Genomic DNA, 23,764 nt, shown 5'->3' on the forward strand with positions numbered 1-23,764 from the left:
CCATCCTACACAACACAATGGAGGGAATCCTCACTGTGAAGACGGGACTTTGTCTCCACAGGATTGTGCAATGGCCACTGCTACCAATACTGTCATGGACAGATGCATCTGCGGCAGGTAGGTTGGTGAGAATGAGGTCAAGTATGTTTTTCCCACTTGTTGGTTTCGTCGCCACCTGCTGGGGATCCACTATCGCAGTTTTGTCCTTTAAATTCAACCAGCTTGGTCACCAGTGGTGCTACTCCCCACTAAAGAGTACATTTTGTGTCCTTGAAGCCCTCAGTGCTTCGTCCAAGTGGTGCTCAACATGGAGGAGTACTGATACAGCAGCAGAATGTAGGGGTGGAGATGGGGAGGGGGAGGAAGTGCAGAGGCGATTGGTGGTAATCAGCAAGAGATTCCTATTCCAATGTCAGGCTGTTGCTTGACTAGTCTGTGGGGCAGCTCTCCTAATTTTGGCATTAGCCCCCAGATTTTAGTAAGGAGGATTTTGCAGGGTCGACAGGTGTGAATTCGCTGTTGCTGTTTCTGGTGCCGAGGTCAATGCCGGGTGGAATGTTCAGTTTCATACAACTGAGTGGCTTGCTAAGCCATTTCAGAGGGCATCTAAGAGTCAACCACATTTCTGTGGGCCTGGAGTCACGTGTAGACCAGGCCAAGTAAGGACGGAAGATATTCTTTGCTCAAGAACATTCGTGAACCAGATGGTAATTTTTACAACAATCGACAATGGTTTCATGGTCTTCATTAGACTTTTATTTCAAAATGTTTTTATTGAATTCAAATTCCATCACCATCCTTAATGATATGGTGAGTGTGCTCTCTGTCCATTAATTGGCCACCCGAAAATCCGCCTGACGTTGGGGTCCCAACCCCAAAGCAAAAATCCAGTCCAATTACTTAATGTAACTAGCATCACAGGCAATCATGGAATCTTTTTGCCAATGCTGGATCCAAGGAATTACATATAGAGCAAACCAAGTTCTTGAAAAAAAAGGCAGAGGAAGAAAATACTGAAAAGCGGACTTGTTTTATGTGGGACTTTTCCAGTCCTCTCAGAAATATCTAAAAATCAGTCAACACAGTGAAATATTGTGCAGTGATTGTTGACAAGACCTCTTAAATAACAATAGTAATTACATAAACAACCGGCTAATCTGTTTTTGATAGAGTTTACAGAATTTACAGGCAGAAGGAGGCTATTCGGCCCATCGAGTCTGCACCGGCTCTTGGAAAGAGCACCCCACCCAAGGTACACACCTCCACCCTATCCCCATAACCCAGTAACCCCACCCAACACTAAGGGCAATTTTGGACACTATGGGCAATTTTAGCATGGCCAATCCACCTAACCTGCACATCTTTGGACTGTGGGAGGAAACCGGAGCACCCGGAGGAAACCCACGCACACACGGGGAGGGTGTGCAGACTCCGCACAGACAGTGACCCAAGCCGGAATCGAACCTGGGACCCTGGAGCTGTGAAGCATTTGTGCTATCCACAATGCTACCGTGCTGCCCCAGTTGAAGAAATAATGCGCAAGGCCTTGAGGAAATCTCTTGCCCTTCAACTGGTGCCTTGAGATTTTTGATGTCCCACTGTAACATTGGAACAGGCATACAATGAGATCTGGGTTTAATGTCTCATTCAAAATTGAAGCGCTTTCTGTGTGTTGCATTGAAATGCTAATCCAGTTTATATACTGTCGTGCAGCTTGAACCAGCAACTTCTGATTTAGGAGTAAGTGTGCGACTAACAGAGTCAAATTGACACATTGAATTATTGGAATTAAGTGTAAATTCACAAAGTAGTTTGTAAAGTACTTGATAAAGAAACCGATGTAGGTCTATAAGAGGTATCGAGGTGTATGCTATTTCGACGATACGATGACTGCCTAGATGGTCTGCAGGTTTTTTTCCTGTACATTTCTATGTTTGTAAGGTGAACATGTAATAAAAATTCAGTGCTCACACTGTTATCAGAGCTCCAGCACAACTTCAATGAGTGGTGTAACCTGACAGAGTATTGTTGTCTTACAGAAATGGCAGATTCTAGTGCTGCCAGGAAGGTTCGTGGAAGTAAAGGACGCAATGAAAGGGAAATTGGTAATCGGAGTAAAGCAAGAGGGAGGAAGGTTAAAGCATCCGCAGACACCGTTACATTTGGTATGAACTGTGTCCTTTTTTTCTTTTTGTATTCACTTTCTGGGCGGCGCAGTGGCAGAGTGGTTATCACTGTTGCCTCACAGCTCCAGGGACCCGGGTTCAATTCCGGCCTCGAGTGACTGTGAGAGGTTTGCACTTCGCCCCGTGTCTGCGTGGGTTTCCTCTGGGTGCTCCGGTTTCCTCCCACAGTCCAAAGATATGCAGGTTAGGTGGATTGGCCATGCTAAAATTGCCCCTTAGTGTCCAAAAAGGTTATGTGGAGTTACTGGATTATGGGGGTAGGTTGGAGGCATGGACATAAGTAGGGCGCTCTTTCAAAGGCCGGTGTAGACTCGACGGGCTGAATGGCTTCCTTCTGCGCTGTAAATTCTCTGATTATATGATTCTGGATCTCTTATATCTCTAGCGCCCCTCCCCTCACCCCACCTCCCTCCACAACCCCCTCTCTTACCACTTTGCATATCATTGTGTTTACTAAAGCTGAAAAGAATGAAAAGTAATTCATGCACTAAAACTACAGGTATGCAGAATATTTTATTGTGCTGTTTATTTTCAATTAAGGAGCAATTTAGTGTGGCCAATTCACCTACTCTGCACATTTTTGAGTTGTGGGGGTGAGACCCATTCTGACACGGGGTGAATGTGCAAACTCCACACGGATAATGACCTGGGGCCGGAATCGAACCCGGGTCCTTGGCGCCGTGAGGCAGCAGTGCTCACTACAGAGCCACCGTGCCACCCTAATAGATGTTCTCTTTTTTAATAAACATTTTATTGAGTTATCAAATATAAACAATAATATACATACAGAGAAAAATATACACACAATATGAAGTGAAATTCACCCTGTAGAGGGCTACTCCCCAAACCTCTTCAGTAAGACAGAGCTTAGTTCCTCCACCCATTCACCATATACTCCATTCAAAGGGGCTGGATCCGAAGATAGAATGAGACTGTACAGACTCTATCCCCTGATGTGCCAAGGCCAATACCTTTTCCAGCAGGCAAGAAGTGGGGGGAAGGATGGAAAAACGTAAGTGAGAAATCCAGAATTTGAAAAAAATGGAAAAGGTTGGAACCAGACAGAATGTACCTGTCTGAGAGTTGTTCAAGACTGGCAAAGCTTCCATCTATGAATAAATCGCCAACGTGCACCAGACCTCCCATTCACCAAGACCTGAATGATGGATCCAAGCTCAAAGGCATGAAGAGGTGGTTGTCACATATCGGGGCAAGTGAGGGCAGTGAGAGGAGATTGAAGTGCATCCAAATCCTGAGTGATGAAGTCACCGCAGTGTTCGAGGGAAGACCTACCGGGGAGAAGGGCAGTGGGGCGGTAATTATGGCGTGTAGGGAGGAGGCTGTGGCACAAGACCGTGCCTCTAATCTACTCCAGTTTGATTTCAGATCAGACAGCCATTGTAGCATTTTCTGCATGTTGACAGCCCAGTAATAAAACAGGAGATTTGGGAGTGCCAAGCCTCCAGATCCTCTGTCTGTCTGAAGCAGAGCGCTGCGGACTCTGGGACTCTTACCTGCCCAGATTGCCGATATTAATTTGTTGACTGTAATAAAAAATGCTTTGGGTAAAAAAATGGTGATGCTTTGAAATAAGAACAAAAACCTAGGTAGCACATTCATCTTAACAGTTTGGATCCTGCCCACCGGAGTCAGTCAGGGGGAGGGTATTCCACCTCTATAAGCTCAACTTGATCTTGCTGATGAGGCTTGAAAAGTTCAGTTTGTGGAGTAAGTCCCAATTATGGGTCACGCGGATCCCCAGATATTGAAAATTAGTGGGCGAGCGGTGAAATAACGGCAAATGACAGGAGGGCAGCACAGTAGCATTGTGGTTAGCACAATTGTTTCACAGCTCCAGGGTCCCAGGTTCGATTCCCGGCTTGGGTATCTGCCTGTGCGGAGTCTGCTCATTCTCCCCGTGTGCGTGGGTTTCCTCCGGGTGCTCCGGTTTCCTCCAAAGATGTGCAGGTTAGGTGGATTGGCCACGCTAAATTGCCCTTAGTGTCCAAAATTGCCCTTAGTGGTGGGTGAGGTTACTGGGTTATGGGGATAGGTTGGAGGTGTGGGCTTGGGTGGGTTGCTCTTTCCAAGAGCCGGTGTAGACTTGATGGGCCGAATGGCCTCCTTCTGCACTGTGTATTCTATAACTATATCTAAACCAAGCTGAGCCCCTCTGGCCATTGAGTTCATGGGAAACACTCACTTTTACTGATGTTTAATTTATAGCTTGAGAATGTGCCAAATCTCGTGAGTAGCTTCATGATGTTTTCTATTGTGGAGACCGGATCCATAATATATAAAAGTAGGTCCTCTGCGTATAGTGAGATCCGGTGCTCCTCTCCCTCACCTCGGTGCATTCCCCTCCATCCCTCCGACAACTTAAACGTTATTGTCAGAGGTTCAATGGCCAATGCATAGAGCAATGGAGAAAGGGGACAGCCCTCTCTGGTGCCCCTACCGAAAGGAAAGTATTGGGAGGAGGTCATACTTGTATGGATGTTGGCTCTGGGAGAATTGTACATCAAGTGAACCCAGGAGGAGAATTTGGGGCCAAAACCGAATCTATCCAAGATCTCCACCTTATCAAATGCCTTTTCTGCATCCAAAGATACAATAACTTCAGGTTCCTGAGCAGATGAGGGGAAAGACAATGTTCAAGGGACGTCGGACTTCGGCCGATAACTATCTATCTTCGATAAAGCCTGTCTGATCCTCCAAAATTAAATCAGTAGGTTGTGATTCCTTCCGGGTTGCCAGGACCCTCGCCAGTATCTTAATACCCGTGTTAAAGAGTAAAATGGGTTGGTATGACCCACACTTCACTGGGTCCTTATGCTCTTTCAGGAGAACTGAGATTGTGGCTTGGGCCAAGGACGGGGTAATGATCTCCTAGACAGTGAATCATTGAGCATATCCAAAATTAAAGGTATAAAGTAGCGCTGAGCACCTCTTATAAAATCTGTGTGGGAAGCCATCAGGACAGGGGGCGTTGCCAGATTGCAGCCTACTGATACATTTCGGTATTTCTCCAGTCCTCTGTTACCTCCCTGAGTCTAGGGAAGACTCCCCTGCAATGTTCACTCAAACTTCCATCAATATCCTTGGATGCATCTCATCTGGTCCTGGTGTCTTGTCAACTTTTAAATATCAATAATTCATCCTTATCACCTTATCACTTTTGAACACTTCCAGTTCCCTTCTCTGTCACCATGGCCTGGGTAGCATCTGTTTCCTTGGTAAGAACAGATGCAAAGTATTCATTTAACATCTCAGCTACGCCTTCACCTCCATGTGTAAGTCCTCTTTTTGGTCCCTAATCGCCCTACTACTCTTTTTACTACCCCTTTACTATTTACGTGCCGATAAAAGACTTTATGTTGGCTGCTAGTTTTTTCATATAATCCCTCTTTGCTTCTCTTATTTGCTTTTTCACCTCCCTTCTGAACCTTCTGTATTCAGCCTGGTTTAGAACATAGAAAAGTACAGCACAGAACAGGCCCTTCGGCCCACGATGTTGTGCCGAACTTTTGTCCACGATTAAGAACAAATTAATCTACACCCCATCATTCTCAATGTATTTCTACCTGACACCACCACATTTTTTCTTTATCTTCATTTCTATCTCCTTTTTCATCTCAGGAATGCAGGATTTGTTTGCTCTACCTTTTCCTTTCGAGGGAATATACCTTGACTGTTCTCAAACCATTTATTTTTTGAAGGTAGCCCATTGTTACAGTACAGCCACAATTTCTCCTGACAATCTTTGGTTCAACTCTTTCTGGCCCAGCTCCGTTCTTGCCCCTTGAAGTTGCCTTCCTCCAGTTAATTATTCTTATCTGGATTGCCCATTGTCCTTTCCTACCGTCACCGTACAATCATCATTGTCTCCAAAATGTTCCCCCGCTGACACCTGAGCGACTTGGCCCATCTCATTTCCAAGACCGAGGCCTAGCAGTGCCTCCTTTCTTGTTGGACTGGACACATACTGCTGTAGAAAATTCTCCTGAGCACAATCTAGGAACACTTGCCCTTCTCTGCACTTCACATTACATCTATACCAGTCAATATTTGGGTACTTAAAGTCCCCTATTATAACCACTCAATAATGTTTGCACCTCTCTGTAATTCCTTGAAGATTTGTTCTGTTACATCCTTCCCACTAGTTGGTGGTCTATAGACTACACCTGGAAATGTGATTGCACTCTTTTTGTTCCTTAGCTCAAGCAAATTGCTTCTGTCCTTAAACCCATAAGACCATAAGACATAGGAGCAGAATTAGGCCACTCGGCCCATCAAGTCTGGCTCCGCCATTCAATCATGGCTGATATTTTCTCATCTCCATTCTCCTGCCTTCTCCCCATAACCCCTGATCCCCTTATTAATCATGAACCTATCTATCTCTGTCTTAAAGACACTCAGTGAATTGGCCTCCACAGCCTTCTGCGGCAAAGAGATCCACAAATTCACCACCCTCTGGTTGAAGAAATTCCTCCTCATCTCTGTTTTAAAGGATCATCCCTTTAGTCTGAGATGGTGTCCTCTGGTTCTAGTTTTTCCTACAAGTGGAAACATCCTCTCCATGTCCACGGTATCCAGGCCTCACAGTATCTTGTAAGTTTCAATAAGATCCCCTCTCATCCTTCTAAACTCCGAGTACGGACCCAAGCCCTCAAACGTTTCTCATACGACAAGTCGTTCATTCCAGGGATCATTCTTGTGAACCTCCTCTGGACTCTTTCTAAGGCCAGCACATCTTTCCTTAGATACAGGGCCCAAAACTGCTCACAATACTCCAAATGGGGACTGACCAGAGCCTTATATAGCCTCAGAAGTACATCCCTGGTTTTGTATTCGAGCCCTCTTGACATGAATGCTAACATTGCATTTGCCTTCTTAACTGCCGACTGAACCTGCACATTAACCTTAAGAGAATCATGAACAAGGACTCCCAAGTCCCTTTGTGCTTCTGATTTCTGAAGCATTTCCCCATTTAGAAAATTGTCTATGCCTAAATTCCTCCTTCAAAAGTGCATAACCGTCTGGACATCCTCTTTCTTCAACACTGCAATGCTCTCCTTAACCAATACCACCATCCCTCCTCCTTTCTTCAGAGAATCCACAGAATTCCTGCAGTGAAGAAGGAGGCCATTTTGCCCACCGAGTCTGCACCAACCCTCTGAAAGAGCACCCAAGCGAGGCCTACTCCCCTGCCCTATCCCCGTAACCCCACCTAACCTGCTCGCCATTGGAGTGTGAGAGGAAACCGGAACACCTGGAAGAAATCCACGCAGACACGGGGTGCAAACTTCACACAGTCACCCAAGGTGGCAGCACGGTAGCACAAGTGGCTAGCACTTTGGCTTCACAGCGCTAGGGTCCCAGGTTCGATCCCCGCTGGGTCACAGTCTGTGCGGAATCTGCACTTTCCCCCCGTGTCCGTGTGGGTTTCTTCCGAGAGCTCCGGTATCCTCACACAGTCCAAAGACATGCAGGTTAGGTGGATTGGCCATGTTAAATTGCCCTTAGTGTCCAAAAAAGGTTAGGAGGGGTTATTGGGTTATGGGGATAGGGTGGAAGTGAGGGCTTAAGTGGGTCGGTGCAGACTCGATGGGCCAAATAGCCTCCTTCTGTACTGTATGTTCTATGTTCTATATAAGGTTCGAAATGAACCTGGGTCCCTGGGGCTATGAGGCATCAGTGCTAACCATAAGATATAGGAGCAGAATTAGGTCATTTGGCCCATTGAATCTGCTCTGCCATTCAATCATGGCTCATCCCCACTCTCCTGCTTTCTCCCCATAACCCCTGATCTCCTGATTAATGAAGAACCTACCCATCTCTGTCTTAATGATACATAGTGACTTGGCCTCCACAGCCTTCTGTAGCAACGAGTTCCACAGATTCACCTCCCTCTGGCTGAAGAAATTGTATTCTCGCCCTCTCAACATGAATGCTAAGAGTGTATTTGCTTTCCTCACTGCCAACTGAACCGACATGTTAACCTTTAGAGGATCCTGAACTAGGACTCCTAAGTCCCCTTATGCTTCTGATTTCCGAAGCCATTTCCCATTTAGAAAATAGTCTGTGTCTCTATTCTTCCCACCAAAATGCATAACCTCCCACTTTTCCACATTATGTTACATCTGCCACTTCTGTGCCCACTCTCCTAGCCTGTCCAAGTCTTTCAGCAGCCTCCCTGCTTTCTCAATACTACCTGCACCTCTAAATATCTTTGTATCATTTGCAAACTTAGCAACAGTGCCCTCAGTTCCTTCTTCCAGATCGTTAGTGTATATCATGAATAGTATATCATGAATATATCATGAACACTGACCCCTGTGGCACACCACTAGTCACATGCTGTCATCCTGAAAAGGACCCCTTTATCCCCATTCTCTGCCTTCTGCCAGTCAGCCAATCTTCTATCCATGCCAGTACATTGCCCCTAACACCATGGACTTTTACATTTTTAGCAGCCTCCTGTACGGCACCTTGTCAAAGCGCCTTCTGAAAATTCAAAAAGATTACGTCCACTGGTTCTCCTTTGTCTACCTTCCTTGTCATCTCCTCAAAGAATTCTAACATATTTGTCAGGCATGACCTCCGTTTACGACGCTCTATTTTACCATGCATTGCCAAGTACGTAGGGAAGAGGTGTTGGCAATTCTGGACAGGCTGAAAATAGATAAGTCCCCGGGACCTGATGGGATTTATCCTAGGATTCTCTGGGAGGCCAGGGAAGAGATTGCTGGACCTTTGGCTTTGATTTTTATGTCATCATTGGCAACAAGAATAGTGCCAGAGGACTGGAGGACAGCAAATGTGATCCCTTTGTTCAAAAAGGGGAGCAGAGACAACCCCGGCAACTATAGACCGGTGAGCCTCACGTCTGTAGTGGGTAAAGTCTTGGAGGGGATTATAAGAGACAAGATTTATAATCATCTAGATAGGAATAATATGATCAGGGATAGTCAGCATGGCTTTGTGAAGGGTAGGTCATGCCTCACAAACCTTATTGAGTTCTTTGAGAAGGTGACTGAACAGGTAGATGAGGGTAGAGCAGTTGATGTGGTGTATATGGATTTCAGCAAAGCGTTTGATAAGGTTCCCCATGGTAGGCTATTGCAGAAAATACGGAGGTTGGGGATTGAGGGTGATTTAGAGATGTGGATCAGAAATTGGCTAGCTGAAAGAAGACAGAGGGTGGTGGTTGATGGGAAATGTTCAGAATGGAGTACAGTCACAAGTGGAGTACCACAAGGATCTGTCCTGGGGCCGTTGCTGTTTGTCATTGTTATCAATGACCTAGAGGAAGGCGCAGAAGGGTGGGTGAGTAAATTTGCAGAGGATACTAAAGTCGGTGGTGTTGTCGATAGTGTGGAAGGATGCAGCAGGTTACAGAGGGATATAGATAAGCTGCAGAGCTGGGCTGAGAGGTGGCAAATGGAGTTTAATGTAGAGAAGTGTGAGGTGATTCACTTTGGAAGGAATAACAGGAATGCGGAATATTTGGCTAATGGTAAAGTTCTTGAAAGTGTGGATGAGCAGAGGGATCTAGGTGTCCATGTACATAGATCCCTGAAAGTTGCCACCCAGGTTGATAGGGTTGTGAAGAAGGCCTATGGTGTGTTGGCCTTTATTGGTAGAGGGATTGAGTCCGGAGTCATGAGGTCATGTTGCAGCTGTACAGAACTCTGGTACGGCCGCATTTGGAGTATTGCGTACAGTTCTGGTCACCGCATTATAGGAATGCGGAGGCTTTGGAGCGGGTGCAGAGGAGATTTACCAGGATGTTGCCTGGTATGGAGGGAAAATCTTATGAGGAAAGGCTGATGGACTTGAGGTTGTTTTCGATGGAGAGAAGAAGGTTAAGAGGAGACTTAATAGAGGCATACAAAATGATCAGGGGGTTGGATAGGGTGGACAGTGAGAGCCTTCTCCCGCGGATGGAAATGGCTGGCACGAGGGGACATAACTTTAAACTGAGGGGTAATAGATATAGGACAGAGGTCAGAGGTAGGTTCTTTACGCAAAGAGTAGTGAGGCCGTGGAATGCCCTACCTGCTACAGTAGTGAACTCGCCAACATTGAGGGCATTTAAAAGTTTATTGGATAAACATATGGATGATAATGGCATAGTGTAGGTTAGATGGCTTTTGTTTTGGTGCAACATCGTGGGCCGAAGGGCCTGTACTGCGCTGTATTGTTCTATGTTCTATGTTCTAAGTACTCCGCAATCTCATTTTTAATAATAGACTCTAAAATCTTACCAATGACCAAAGTCAGGATAACCGACCTATAATTTCCCGTCTTCTACCTCCCTCCCTTCTTAAATAGAGGTATTACATTATCCATTTTCCAATCCTGTGGGTCCCTCCCTGCCTCCTTTGATTCCTGAATGTTCACCACCAATGCCTCCACAGTCTCCTCAGCTTTCTCCTTCAGGACCCTGGGGGTTAGTCCATCCGGTCCGGGTGATTTATCCACCTTCAGACCTTTCAGTTTCCCCAGCACCTTCTTCTTAGTGATGGCCACTACACTTACCTCTGCACCCTGCTTCTGTTTTCTAAAAATAAATTTAGTATACCCAATTCATTTTTTCCAATTAAGGGGCAATTTAGCGTGGCCAATCCACCTAGCCTGCACATTTTTGGGATGTGGGGGCGAAACCTATGCAAACATGGGGAGAATGTGCAAACTCCACACGGACAGTGACCCAGAGCCGGGATCAAACCTGGGACCTCGGTGCCGTGAGGCTGCAGGGTTAACCCACTGCACTACCATGCTGCCCTGCACCCTGATTCTCTTGATGTTCTGGTGTCCCACTGGTGTCTTCCACTCTGAAGACTGATGCAAAGTATCTATTCAGTTCCTCGGCCATTTCTTTGTTCCCTATTACTACTTCTCCAGCCTCATTTTCCAGTGGTTCAGTGTCCATTCTTGCCTCTCTCTCACTGTTTACATCTATTAAAAAAAAAACCTGCAATCTTCTTTAATATTACTCATGAACTCATATTTTATCATCTCCCCCCTTATTGCTTTTCTAGTTGTGTTCTGCTCACTTTTAAAGACTTCTCAATCAAAGCTTTGACAAAGGGTCACCTGGATTCGAAATGTTAGCTCTTTTCTCTCCCTACAGATGCTGCCAGACCTGCTGAGATTTACCAACACAATCCCGATGGTTGCCCTGCAGCAATTTTATGCTGGGAGCAGTTTTCATTGCTTTGAGATGAGACTTCTGCCTCTTTCTTGGGAGGAAGTCCCACCTCAGAGAACTCAGTCAGATTGGCCAGCAGCTCTGTAGTCCCAGCAGCACCAGCCAGGAGTGGTAGTTACTGATGATACTATGAGCGGTCGCACCATGTGCTGGTAAGTCCTGCAGCTGGAGGTCACAATGAGGTGGGTGAGGAATATGGGGGTCTGGTACACGAGGCCTGGGGGATAACTGAGTTGCCTCCAAAGGTCTCAGATGGCCTGCAAAGCAGCCTGACCAACACCCCGCCCCACCATTGCTCGGTAGCTCAACCTGCCAGACTTCCCACTTAGTGTGGGCGTTTCCCCACTGCTAGGTAATATGAAATGAAAATGAAATGAAAATCGCTTATTGTCACAAGTAGGCTTCAAATGAAGTTACCTTGAAAAGCCCCTAGTCGCCACATTCCGGCGCCTGATCGGGAGGCTGGCACGGGAATTGAACCGTGCTGCTGGCCTGCCTCGGTCTGCTTTAAAAGCCAGCCATTTAGCCCAGTGTGCTAAACCAGCCCCTAATATAGTGGTTGAGGTGGGATGAGGCCCCTATGCGGCCATTAATAGGTCACATAAGGTCATCAATAGGCCGAAGAACGTAATATTTTGGGTGACAGGTCGCAGGAAGACCACCCATTAGATTTCACATGCCTCCCTGCCTTCCAACCCATCGATGGGGGAAGTGTAAAATCCAACCCATTACTTAAAAAAAAAATTTGCAACATTAATTTCCTTGAGAGGAAAGATTCGCCACGTGTACAAATTTAATTTTTCAGACCAGAGACGTTGGTCAACAGTAATGATCACATATTACAACATCTTAAAACTCTCTTATTCCTCAACACAATAGCCTTAACTTTTCTAGCCATTGTTATTCTGGAACTAGTGGGTAGGCACCCTAAGCTCATGCCATACATAGATTGAGGTGCAGCAGTGAACCCTATAGAGGAGGAGACTATTACTGACAGTAACTGCTTGCCTTCCGCCTTTAACTGTACATGCATTGGACTCCAGAGATTGCTGTCAGATTTACCTTGTCATAGCGGGGAGAGTGGATAGCCTCGCTGTTATTATGACATCAAAATCCAAGGCATTATTCTTGTTTATTTGTAACCTGATATTATAAATTCTGAGATTGTCTGTAATGCATTTCACAAATCTATGTTGCCGTATCAATAATTAGCTTGCAAAAGGAAAGTAGTTATTTCTTTTCACCTATGACCTATGATTTCACCTATGATCTTATAGAGGTCTATAAAATAATGAGGGGCAGAGATAAGGTAGATAGTCAACATCTTTTCCCAAAGGTAGGAGAGTCTAAAACTAGAGGGCATAGGTTTAAGGTGAGAGGGGAGAGAATCAGAAGGGCCCAGAGGGGCAATTTCTTCACTCAGAGGGTAGTGAGTGTCTGGAATGTGCTGCCAGAGGTAGTAGTAGAGGCGGGTACAATTGTGTCTTTTAAAAAGCATTTAGATAGTTACATGGGTAAGATGGGTATAGAGGGTTATGGGCCAAGTGTGGGCAACTGGGACTAGCTTAATGGTAAAAACTGGGCGGCATGGACTGGTTGGGCCGAAGGGCCTGTTTCCATGCTGTAAACTTCTATGATTCTATGATTCTACCATTAACTTTACATTTTCATGGTGTTATGAGCCAGGGTTTAGAGAACCCTAAAGTGTATCATGGAGTTCACCTGACCCACAACTTTTAATAGATTGTGGTATGGGGAGCACACGGCCCACTCTACAGGTGTGGTACAGCAGAAATGGAAAAGTATTTTTTTAAACAAAACAATGTTTATTCTATGAACTCAAGTCAACCTTCTTAAAACATACAGTGAACATCTTAGCAACCATCAATTCAGATACAACCCCCAAAGAATACAACACTAAGTAATCCTTAATAACTTCCCAAACAACATCCAGAAGACCCAAGAAACACCATTTAACAGAAGCACATTAGGTTTACATTCATTACTGAGAACATATATAATTCTGAATTCACCAAATGATCAAGAGATAGTCTTTTCATGGCAGAGAGATCAACAGTACACCTGCTCTGTCTGGCTTCAGCTCCAACACTGAAAACGAAACTAAAACACACCCTGCAGCAAACAGCCTAAAACGAAAGTAAAAAGCTGACAGACAGCCCAGCTCCACCCACTCAATGACATCACTGCAGTAGTAAACTCCCATTTCTTAAAGGTACTCTCACTACAAATATTTATATACACACTCATTTATAAGCACCCATTTCTTAAAGGTATTCTCACATGACACCTCCCCCCTAGAAAAAAATAAACCATCAACTTCGAGATGGTTTCATTTTTCACCTTTTCACTATCCTTTAAGAAATGCACACAGTAAATATACTTTTTTGTTTAAAAAAAAACAACACATGCAAACAGGTACAATAATATAGTCCATTTTTGTTCTTCTTCCTCCATCTGAAATCCTTCTCGATTGACAATCTCTTTGAACAAGAAGGTCTCTGCACGATCCATCCATTTCTCTACGCCTCGGCATTTCTCTTTAAAGTCAGATACTTTAGTTCAATCTGATCACAGAGTCCTTGTAATTCGCCAACACATGAGCATTGGTTATCACAGCTTTCAGGCAGTCAAATGCCTGTTCAAAGTTCGCTGTCCACTGAAACCTTCGACGTTTCTTCAGCAAGTCCTTCAGTGGAGCAATCATTTTTTTAAAAATATATATTTTATTCAAGACTTTTGGCCAAACATAACAATACGTAGTGTTTCTTTTTACACAACAATAAAGCAATATAAATAACAATGGCCAGTTTTAAACAAATAAATAAGTAATATATAAACAAAAACAAAAACAACAACAAAACTAAATGGCAACTGCCTTGTCCAAAAATACAATCCAACAATCCAATATACAATTACATATAACAAATACCTATACATATACAATAACATCCCTGAGAGTCCGTCCGATTCCTCCCCCCCCCCCCCCCCCCGCCCTCCCCCCCCTCCCCCCTGGGTTGCTGCTGTTGTCTACTTCTTTTCCATTCCCTCTATCTTTCTGTGAGGTAATCGACAAACGGTTGCCACCGCCTGGTGAACCCCTGAGCCGAACCCCTTAACACGAATTTAATCCGTTCTAACTTTATAAACCCTGCCATGTCGTTTATTCAGGTCTCCACCCCCGGGGTTTGGCTTCCTTCCACATTAACAATATCCTACGTCGGGCTACAAGGGATGCAAAGGCCAACACGTCAGCCTCTCTCGCCTCCTGCACTCCAGGCTCTTCTGCAACCCCAAATATAGCCAACCCCCAGCTTGGTTCGACCCCGACCCCCACCACCTTCAAAAGCACCTTTGCCACCCCCACCCAGAACCCCCGTAGTGCCGGGCATGACCAGAACATGTGGGTGTGATTCGCTGGGCCTCTCGAGCATCTCGCACACCTATCCTCTACCCAAAAAAATTTACTAAGCCATGCTCCAGTCATATGCGCCCTGTGTAGCACCTTAAATTGTATCAGGCTTAGCCTGGCCCACGAGGACGATGAGTTTACCCAACGTAGGGCATCAGCCCACAGCCCCTCCTCAATCTCCTCCCCCAGCTCTTCTTCCCATTTCCCTTTCAGCTCATCTACCATGATCTCCCCCTCGTCCCTCACCTCCCTGTATATGTCCGCCACCTTACCGTCCCCCACCCATGTCTCTGAGATCACTCTCTCCTGCGCCGGGAGCTGCGGGAATTCCCTCACCTGTTGCCTCGCAAAAGCCCTCAATTGCATATACCGAAATGCATTCCCTTGGGGCAACCCATATTTCTCCGTCAGCGCTCCCAGACTCGCAAACGTCCCATCTACAAATAGATCTCTTAGTTGTACTACCCCAGCTCTTTGCCATGCTCCAAATCCCCCATCCATTCTCCCCGGAACGAACCTATGATTGTTTCTTATCGGGGACCGCACCGAAGCTCCCGTCCTTCCCCTATGCCATCTCCACTGCCCCCAAATTTTCAATGTAGCCACCACCACCGGGCTTGTGGTGTATTTCTTTGGTGAGAACGGCAACGGCGCCGTCACCATTGCTTGTAGGCTAGTCCCCCTGCAGGATGCCCTCTCCAATCTCTTCCACGCCGCTCCCTCCCCTTCTCCCATCCACTTACACACCATTGAAACATTGGCGGCCCAGTAGTACTCACTTGGGCTCGGTAGTGCCAGCCCCCCCCTGTCCCTACTACGCTGCAAGAATCCCCGCCTCACTCTCGGGGTCTTCCCAGCCCACACAAAACTCATAATGCTCTTCTCAATTCTTTTGAAAAAAGCCTTCGTGATCACCACCGGGAGGCACTGGAACACAAAAAGGAATCTCGGGAGGACCACCATTTTAACCGCCTGCACCCTACCTGCCAATGACAGGGACACCATGTCCCATCTCTTGAAATCCTCCTCCATCTGTTCCACCAACCGTGTTAAATTAAGCCTATGTAATGTACCCCAATTCTTGGCTAGCTGGATCCCCAGGTACCGGAAGTCCCTTGTTACCTTCCTCAACGGTAAATCCTCTATCTCTCTGCTCTGCTCCCCTGGATGCACCACAAATAACTCACTTTTCCCCATGTTCAGTTTATTCCCTGAAAAATCCCCAAACTCCCCAAGTATCCGCATTATCTCTGGCATCCCCTCCGCCGGGTCCGCCACATATAGCAACAAATCATCCGCATACAGAGATACCCGGTGTTCTTCTCCCCCCCTGAGTACTCCCCTCCACTTCCTGGAACCCCTCAGTGTTATGGCCAGGGGTTCAATCGCCAGTGCAAACAATAACGGGGACAGAGGACATCCCTGCCTCGTCCCTCTATGGAGCCGAAAATAGTCAGACCCCCGTCCATTCGTGACCACGCTCGCCATCGGGGCCCTATACAGCAACTGTACCCACCTGATATACCCGTCCCCAAAGCCAAATCTCCTCAACACCTCCCACAAATAATCCCACTCCACTCTATCAAATGCTTTCTCGGCATCCAGCGCCACCACTATCTCCGCTTCCCCCTCTGGTGGGGGCATCATCATTACCCCTAGCAGCCTACGCATATTTGTATTTAGCTGTCTCCCCTTCACAAACCCAGTTTGGTCCTCATGATCCACCCCCGGGACACAATCCTCTATCCTCATTGCCATTACCTTGGCCAAAATCTTAGCATCCACATTCAGGAGGGAAATGGGCCTGTATGACCCGCATTGCAGCTGGTCTTTTTCCTTCTTGAGGAGGAGCGATATCGTTGCCTCTGACATAGTCGGGGGCAGCTGCCCCCTTTCCCTCGCCTCATTAAAGGTTCTCATCAGTAGCGGGGCCAGCAAGTCCAAATATTTCTTATAGAATTCAACTGGGAATCCGTCTGGTCCCGGGGCCTTCCCCGCCTGCATGCTCCCAATCCCTTTCACTACTTCCTCCGTCTCAATCTGTGCTCCCAGCCCCACTCTCTCCTGCTCCTCCACCTTAGGAAATTCCAGCTGATCCAGAAAGCACATCATTCTCTCCTTCCCATCCGGGGGCTGAGCTTCATATAATCTTTCGTAAAATGCCTTGAACACTCCATTCACTCTCTCCGCTCCCCGCTCCATCTCTCCCTCCTCATCTCTCACCCCCCCTATCTCACTCGCTGCTCCCCTTTTCCTCAGTTGGTGGGCCAGCAACCTACTCGCCTTCTCCCCATATTCGTACTGTACACCCTGTGCCTTCCTCCATTGTGCCTCTGCATTACCCGTAGTCAACAAGTCAAATTCTACATGTAGCCTTTGCCTTTCCCTGTACAGTCCTTCCTCCGGTGCCTCCGCATATTGTCTGTCCACCCTCAGAAGTTCTTTCAACAACCGCTCCCTTTCCCTACCCTCCTGCTTTCCTTTATGTGCCCTAATAGATATCAGCTCCCCTCTGACCACTGCCTTCAGCGCGTCCCAGACCACTCCCACCTGTACCTCCCCATTATCATTAAGTTCCAAGTACCTTTCAATACATCCCCTCACCCTTAAACACACCCCCTCATCTGCCAATAATCCCATGTCCATTCTCCAGGGTGGACGCTGTTGTTTTTCTTCCCCTATCTCCAGGTCCACCCAGTGTGGAGCATGATCCGAAATGGCTATAGCCGTGTACTCCGTCCCCGTCACCTTTGGGATCAGTGCCCTTCCCAAAACAAAAAAATCTATTCGTGAAAATACTTTGTGTACATAGGAGAAAAACGAAAACTCCTTACTCCTAGGTCTACTAAATCTCCAGGGATCTACTCCTCCCATCTGCTCCATAAAATCCTTAAGCACCCTAGCTGCAGCCGGCCTCCTTCTGGTCCTGGACCTCCATCTGTCCAGCCCTGGGTCCAGCACCGTATTAAAGTCTCCACCCATTACCAACTTCCCCACTTCTAGGTCCGGGATTCGTCCTAACATACGCCTCATAAAATTGGCATCATCCCAGTTCGGGGCATACACGTTCACTAATACCACCGCCTCCCCTTGCAGTTTGCCACTCACCATCACGTATCTGCCCCCACTATCCGCCACTATAGTCTTTGCCTCAAACATTACCCGCTTCCCCACTAGTATGGCCACCCCCCTGTTTTATGCGTCTAGCCCCAAATGAAACACCTGCCCCACCCATCCTTTGCGTAGTCTGACCTGGTCTGTCAGCTTCAGATGCGTCTCCTGAAGCATAACCACATCTGCCTTAAGTTTCTTTAGGTGTGCGAGTACCCGTGCCCTCTTAATCAGCCCGTTCAGCCCTCTCACATTCCACGTGATCAACCGGGTTGGGGGGCTCTTTACCCCCCCCCCCCCTTGACGACTAGCCATTTCCTTTTTCAATCCAGCTCCTCACCCGGTTCCCACATAGCCGTATCTCCCCCAGGCGGCGCCCCCCCGCTCCCCGACCCCCCCCCCTCCCATACCAGCTCCCCCTTCTCCCCAGCAGCAGCAACCCAGTTAACCCCCCCCCCGCTAGATCCCAGACTAGCGTAATTGCACCCCCCATGTTGCTCCCAGAAGTCAGCAAACTCTGGCCGACCTCGGCTTCCCCCCGTGACCTCGGCTCACACTGTGCGAGGCCCCCTCCTTCCTGCTTCCCTGTTCCCGCCGTGATTACCATAGCGCGGGAACAAAGCCCGCGCTTCCCTTTTGACCCCGCCCCCAACGGCCGGCGCCCTCAGCTCCTCATCCTCCCTCACCCCCTCCCCCACGACATGGGGAAGAGAGAAAAGTTACAGGGTCGCAGGATTAGCAACTTGGGAAGTCATCTCTTCCCCCTTTTCCCCCCTTCATCCCACATATTCACCCCCCCCACTTTGTCCCAAACGTTCTTTTTCTGGCCCGCTCCCTCCAGCTTCTCCTCGACAATAAATGTCCACGCCTCATCTGCCGTTTTGAAGTAGTGGTGTTTCCCTAGATGTGTGACCCACAGTCTTGCCGGTTGCAGCATTCCGAATTTGACCTTCCTTTTATGCAACACCGCCTTGGCCCGATTAAAGCTTGCCCTCCTTCTCGCCACCTCCCCACTCCAATCTTGATATACGCGGATCACCACGTTCTCCCACCTACTGCTCCGAGTTTTCTTTGCCCATCTGAGGACCATCTCTCTGTCCTTATATCGGAGAAATCTCACCACTATTGCTCGAGGAATTTCTCCAGCCCTCGGTCTTCGCGCCATAACCCGATAGGCTCCCTCCACCTCCAGTGGACCCGTCGGGGCCTCCGATCCCATTAACGAGTGCAGCATCATGCTCACATATGCCCCGACGTCCGCCCCTTCTGCACCTTCGGGAAGACCAAGAATCCTTAGGTTCTTCCTCCTCGCATTATTCTCCAGCACCTCCAGCCTTTCCACACATCTTTTGTGTTGTGCCTCGTGGATCTCCGTTTTCACCACCAGGCCCTGTATGTCGTCCTCATTCTCAGCAGCCTTTGCCTTCACGACCCGAAGCTCCTGTTCCTGGATCTTTTGCTCCTCCTTTAGCCCCTCAATCGCTTGTAATATCGGGGCCAACAGCTCCTTCTTCATCTCCTTTTTGAGTTCATCTACGCAACGCCGCAGGAACTCTTGTTGGTCAGGGCCCCATATTAAACTGCCTCCTTCCGACGCCATCTTGCTTTGTGCCTGCCTTCCTGGCCGCTGCTCTAGAGGAGCCACCGCAATCCGGCTACTTTCCTCTCTTTTTTCCATCCGTGTCCAGGGGGGATTCCCTTCTGGATTACCGCACATTGTTTTTTGCTGTTAAAATTGCCGTTGGGGCTCCTATTAAGGGCCCAAAAGTCCGTTCCACCGGGAGCTGCCGAAACGTGTGACTTAGCTGGTCATTGCCGCACCCGGACGTTCTCAGTGGAGCAATCATGCTACAAAACTTTTGCACAAACGTTCGATCAAATCCACTCATGCCAAGAAATCGCATTAATTCCCTTCATCTTGAGGGTATCGGAAACTCCTCAAGGAAAGTGACTTGGGCTTTTCCAAATTCACTTTTGGCTAGATTTATCACCAAACCTGCCTCCTGAAGTCGATCGAATAACTCCATCAGATGTTTCAAATGTTCTGTGTCTGGCTGAAAATTACCAGATCGTCGATGTATACCGGACAATTGGGTAATCCTGAAACAACTTTGTTAGTTAACCGTTGAAATGTGGCTGGTGTGTTTTTCATGCCAAATGGCATAACATTAAATTGGTATATACCATCTGGAGTCACAAAAGCTGAAATCTCCTTTGCCCTTTCGATAAAGATACCTGCTAGTAACCTTTTAAGTAAATCCAGTTTGGAAATCAAATCTGATTGTCCCACTTTCTGAATGCAACCCTCCAAACGTGGGATAGGATACAAGTCCGTTGTTGTAACTGCATTAACCTTTCTATAGTCCACACATAACCGTTGGGCACCATCTGATTTAGGCACCATCACTATGGGTGAGCTCCATTGGCTGCAACCCACTTCAATTATGCCATTTTTAAGCATACTCTCAATCTCTTTGTTAACCTGTGCCAATTTTAAAGGGTTAAGTCTAGATGGATGTTGTTTGATTGGAACAGCATTTACCACACCTACATCATGTGCCACGAGCTAGTCAGAGTAGGAATGTCAGGATAGATAGGATGAATGCGTGGCTCGAGAGATAGTGCAAGAGGGAGGGATTATAATTTCCTGGGGCATTGGAACCGGTTCTGGGGAGGTGGGACCAGTACAAACCGGACGGTCTGCACCTGGGCAGGACTGGAATCGATGTCCTAGGGGGGGTGTTTGCTAGAGCTGTTGGGGAGTGTTTAAACGAATGTGGCAGGGGGATGGGAACCGATGCAGGAAGTTGGAAGGTAGTAAAACAGGAACAGAAACAAAAGGCAGTAAGGGGAAAAGTGTAAGGCAGAGAAGCCATAGTCTAAAATCAAAAAGGGCGACTGTACAAGGTACAGTGACTGAGGGGAACTCAGTGAATAGGACCAGGAATACTAAAAGGAATAAAATGGGAAGTGAAAACATTAATGGTAAGCGACGCGGCAGGTTGTTACATGAAGATATGGGTTCAACGACAAGGAAAATTAGGAGAAATGTTAAGAGGAAATATAACTTAGGAGAGGTTACTGATCGAGGTGTTAAGATTCAGAACAGAGGTAAAAAAGCCAACATAAGTGTACTTTACCTGAATGCTCATAGTATTCGGAATAAGGTAAATGAGTTGATGGCGCAAATCATCGTGAATGACTATGATTTAGTGGCCATTACTGAAACATGGTTAAAGGATGGTCATGACTGGGAGTTAAATATCCGAGGGTATCAAACTATTCGGAAGGACAAAGTGGATGGTAAGGGAGGTGGTGTAGCTCTGTTATTTAAGGATGACATCCGGGCAATAGTAAGGGATGACATTGGTGCTATGGAGGATAAGGTTGAATCCATTTGGGTGGAAATCAGGAATAGTAAGGTGAAAAAGTCATTGATAGGAGTAGTCTATAGGCCACCAAATAGTAACATTATGGTGGGGCAGGCAATAAACAAAGAAATAACGGATGCATGTAGAAATGGTACAGCAGTTATCATGTGGGATTTTAATCTACATGTCGATTGGTTTAACCAGGTCGGTCAAGGCAGCCTTGAGGAGGAGTTTATAGAATGTATCCGCGATAGTTTCCTAGAACAGTATGTAATGGAACCTACGAGGGAACAAGCGGTCCTAGATCTGGTCCTGTGTAATGAGACAGGATTGATTCATGATCTCATAGTTAAAGATCCTCTCGGAAGGAGAGATCACAATATGGTGGAAGTTAAAATACAGATGGGGGGTGAGAAGGTAACATCAAACACTAGTGTTTTGTGCTTAAACAAAGGTTACAATGGGATGAGAGAAGAACTAGCTAAGGTAGACTGGGAGCAAAGACTTTATGGTGAAACAGTTGAGGAACAGTGGAGAACCTTCCAAGCGATTTTTCACAGTGCTCAGCAAAGGTTTATACCAACAAAATGGAAGGGCGGTAGAAGGAGGGAAAATCGACCATGGATATCTAAGGTATTAAGGAGAGTATCAAATTGAAGGAAAAAGCATACAAAGTAGCAAACATTAGTGGGAGACTAGAGGACTGGGAAATCTTAAGGGGGCACCAGAACGCTACTAAAAAAGCTATAAAGAAGAGTAAGATAGATTATGAGAGTAAACTTGCTCAGAATATAAAAACAGATAGTAAAAGTTTCTACAAATATATAAAACAAAAAAGAGTGGCTAAGATAAATATTGGTCCTTTAGAGGATGAGAAGGGAGATTTAATAATGGGAGATGAGGAAATGGCTGAGGAACTGAACAGGTTTTTTGGGTCGGTCTTCACAGTGGAAGACACAAATAACATGCCAGTGACTGATGGAAATGAGGCTATGTCAGGTGAGGACCTTGAGAGGATTGTTATCACTAAGGAGGTAGTGATGGGCAAGCTAATGGGGCTAAAGGTAGACAAGTCTCCTGGCCCTGATGGAATGCATCCCAGAGTGCTAAAAGAGATGGCTAGGGAAATTGCAAATGCACTAGTGATAATTTACCAAAATTCACTAGACTCTGGGGTGGTGCCGGCGGATTGGAAATTAGCAAACGTGACACCACTGTTTAAAAAAGGAGGTAGGCAGAAAGCGGGTAATTATAGGCCAGTGAGCTTAACTTCGGTAGTAGGGAAGATACTGGAATCTATCATCAAGGAAGCAATAGCGAAGCACCTGGATGGAAATTGTCCCATTGGGCCGACGCAGCATGGGTTCATAAAAGGCAGGCCGTGCCGAACTAGTTTAGTGGAATTTTTGAGGACATTACCAGTGCGGTTGATAACGGGGAAGCAATGGATGTGGTATATCTGGATTTCCAGAAAGTCTTTGACAAGGTGTCACACAAAAGGTTCCTGCATAAGATAAAGATGCATGGCATTAAGGGTAAAGTAGTAGCATGGATAGAGGATTGGTTAATTAATAGAAAGCAAAGAGTGGGGATTAATGGGTGTTTCTCTGGTTGGTAATCAGTAGCTAGTGGTGTCCCTCGGGGATCAGTGTTGGGCCCACAATTGTTCACAATTTACATAGATGATTTGGAGCTAGGGACCAAGGGCAATGTGTCCAAGTTTGCAGACAACACTAAGATGAGTGGTAAAGCAAAAAGTGCAGAGGATACTGGAAGTCTGCAGAGGGATTTGGATAGGCTAAGTGAATGGGCTAGGGTCTGGCAGATGGAATACAATGTTGACAAATGTGAGGTTATCCATTTTGGTAGGAATAACAGCAAAAGGGATTATTATTTAAATGTTAAAATATTAAAACATGCTGCTGTGAAGAGAGACCTGGGTGTGCTAGTGCATGAGTTGCAAAAAGTTGGTTTACAGGTGCAATAGGTGATTGAGAAGGCAAATGGAATTTTGTCCTTCATTGCTAGAGGGATGGAGTTTAAGACTAGGGAGGTTATGCTGCAATTGTATAAGGTGTTAATGAGGCCACACCTGGAGTATTGTGTTCAGTTTTGGTCTCCTTACTTGAGAAAGGACGTACTGGCACTGGAGGGTGTGCAGAGGAGATTCACTAGGTTAATCCCAGAGCTGAAGGGGTTGGATTACGAGGAGAGGTTGAGTAGATTGGGACTGTACTCGTTGGAATTTAGAAGGATGAGGAGGGATCTTATAGAAACATATAAAATTATGAAGGGAATAGATAGGATAGATGCGGGCAGGTTGTTTCAAAATAAGGGGAAGTAGATTTAGGACTGAGTTTAGGAGGAACTTCTTCACCCAAAGGGTTGTGAATCTCTGGAATTCCTTGCCCAGTGAAGCAGTAGAGGCTCCTTCATTAAATGTTTTAAA

The 23,764-nt window shown here is 46.6% G+C and overlaps 1 protein-coding gene across 4 annotated transcripts in view; it reads left to right on the forward strand.

Annotated features, from left to right (window-relative positions):
- znf512b (zinc finger protein 512B) overlaps nt 1-23,764 on the forward strand; it is a 189,959-nt gene that overhangs the window by 29,097 nt on the left and 137,098 nt on the right. For all 4 annotated transcript variants that reach the window (XM_072514869.1, XM_072514872.1, XM_072514868.1 and 1 more), the window contains exon 2: nt 2,040-2,165. In XM_072514869.1, the coding sequence (XP_072370970.1) occupies nt 2,042-2,165 (124 nt within the window). In that variant the 5' untranslated portion in view covers nt 2,040-2,041. The remainder of the gene's footprint in view (nt 1-2,039; nt 2,166-23,764) is intronic.

This window comes from Scyliorhinus torazame, chromosome 8 (genome assembly GCF_047496885.1).
Source record: "Scyliorhinus torazame isolate Kashiwa2021f chromosome 8, sScyTor2.1, whole genome shotgun sequence".
Lineage (NCBI taxonomy): Eukaryota > Metazoa > Chordata > Chondrichthyes > Carcharhiniformes > Scyliorhinidae > Scyliorhinus > Scyliorhinus torazame.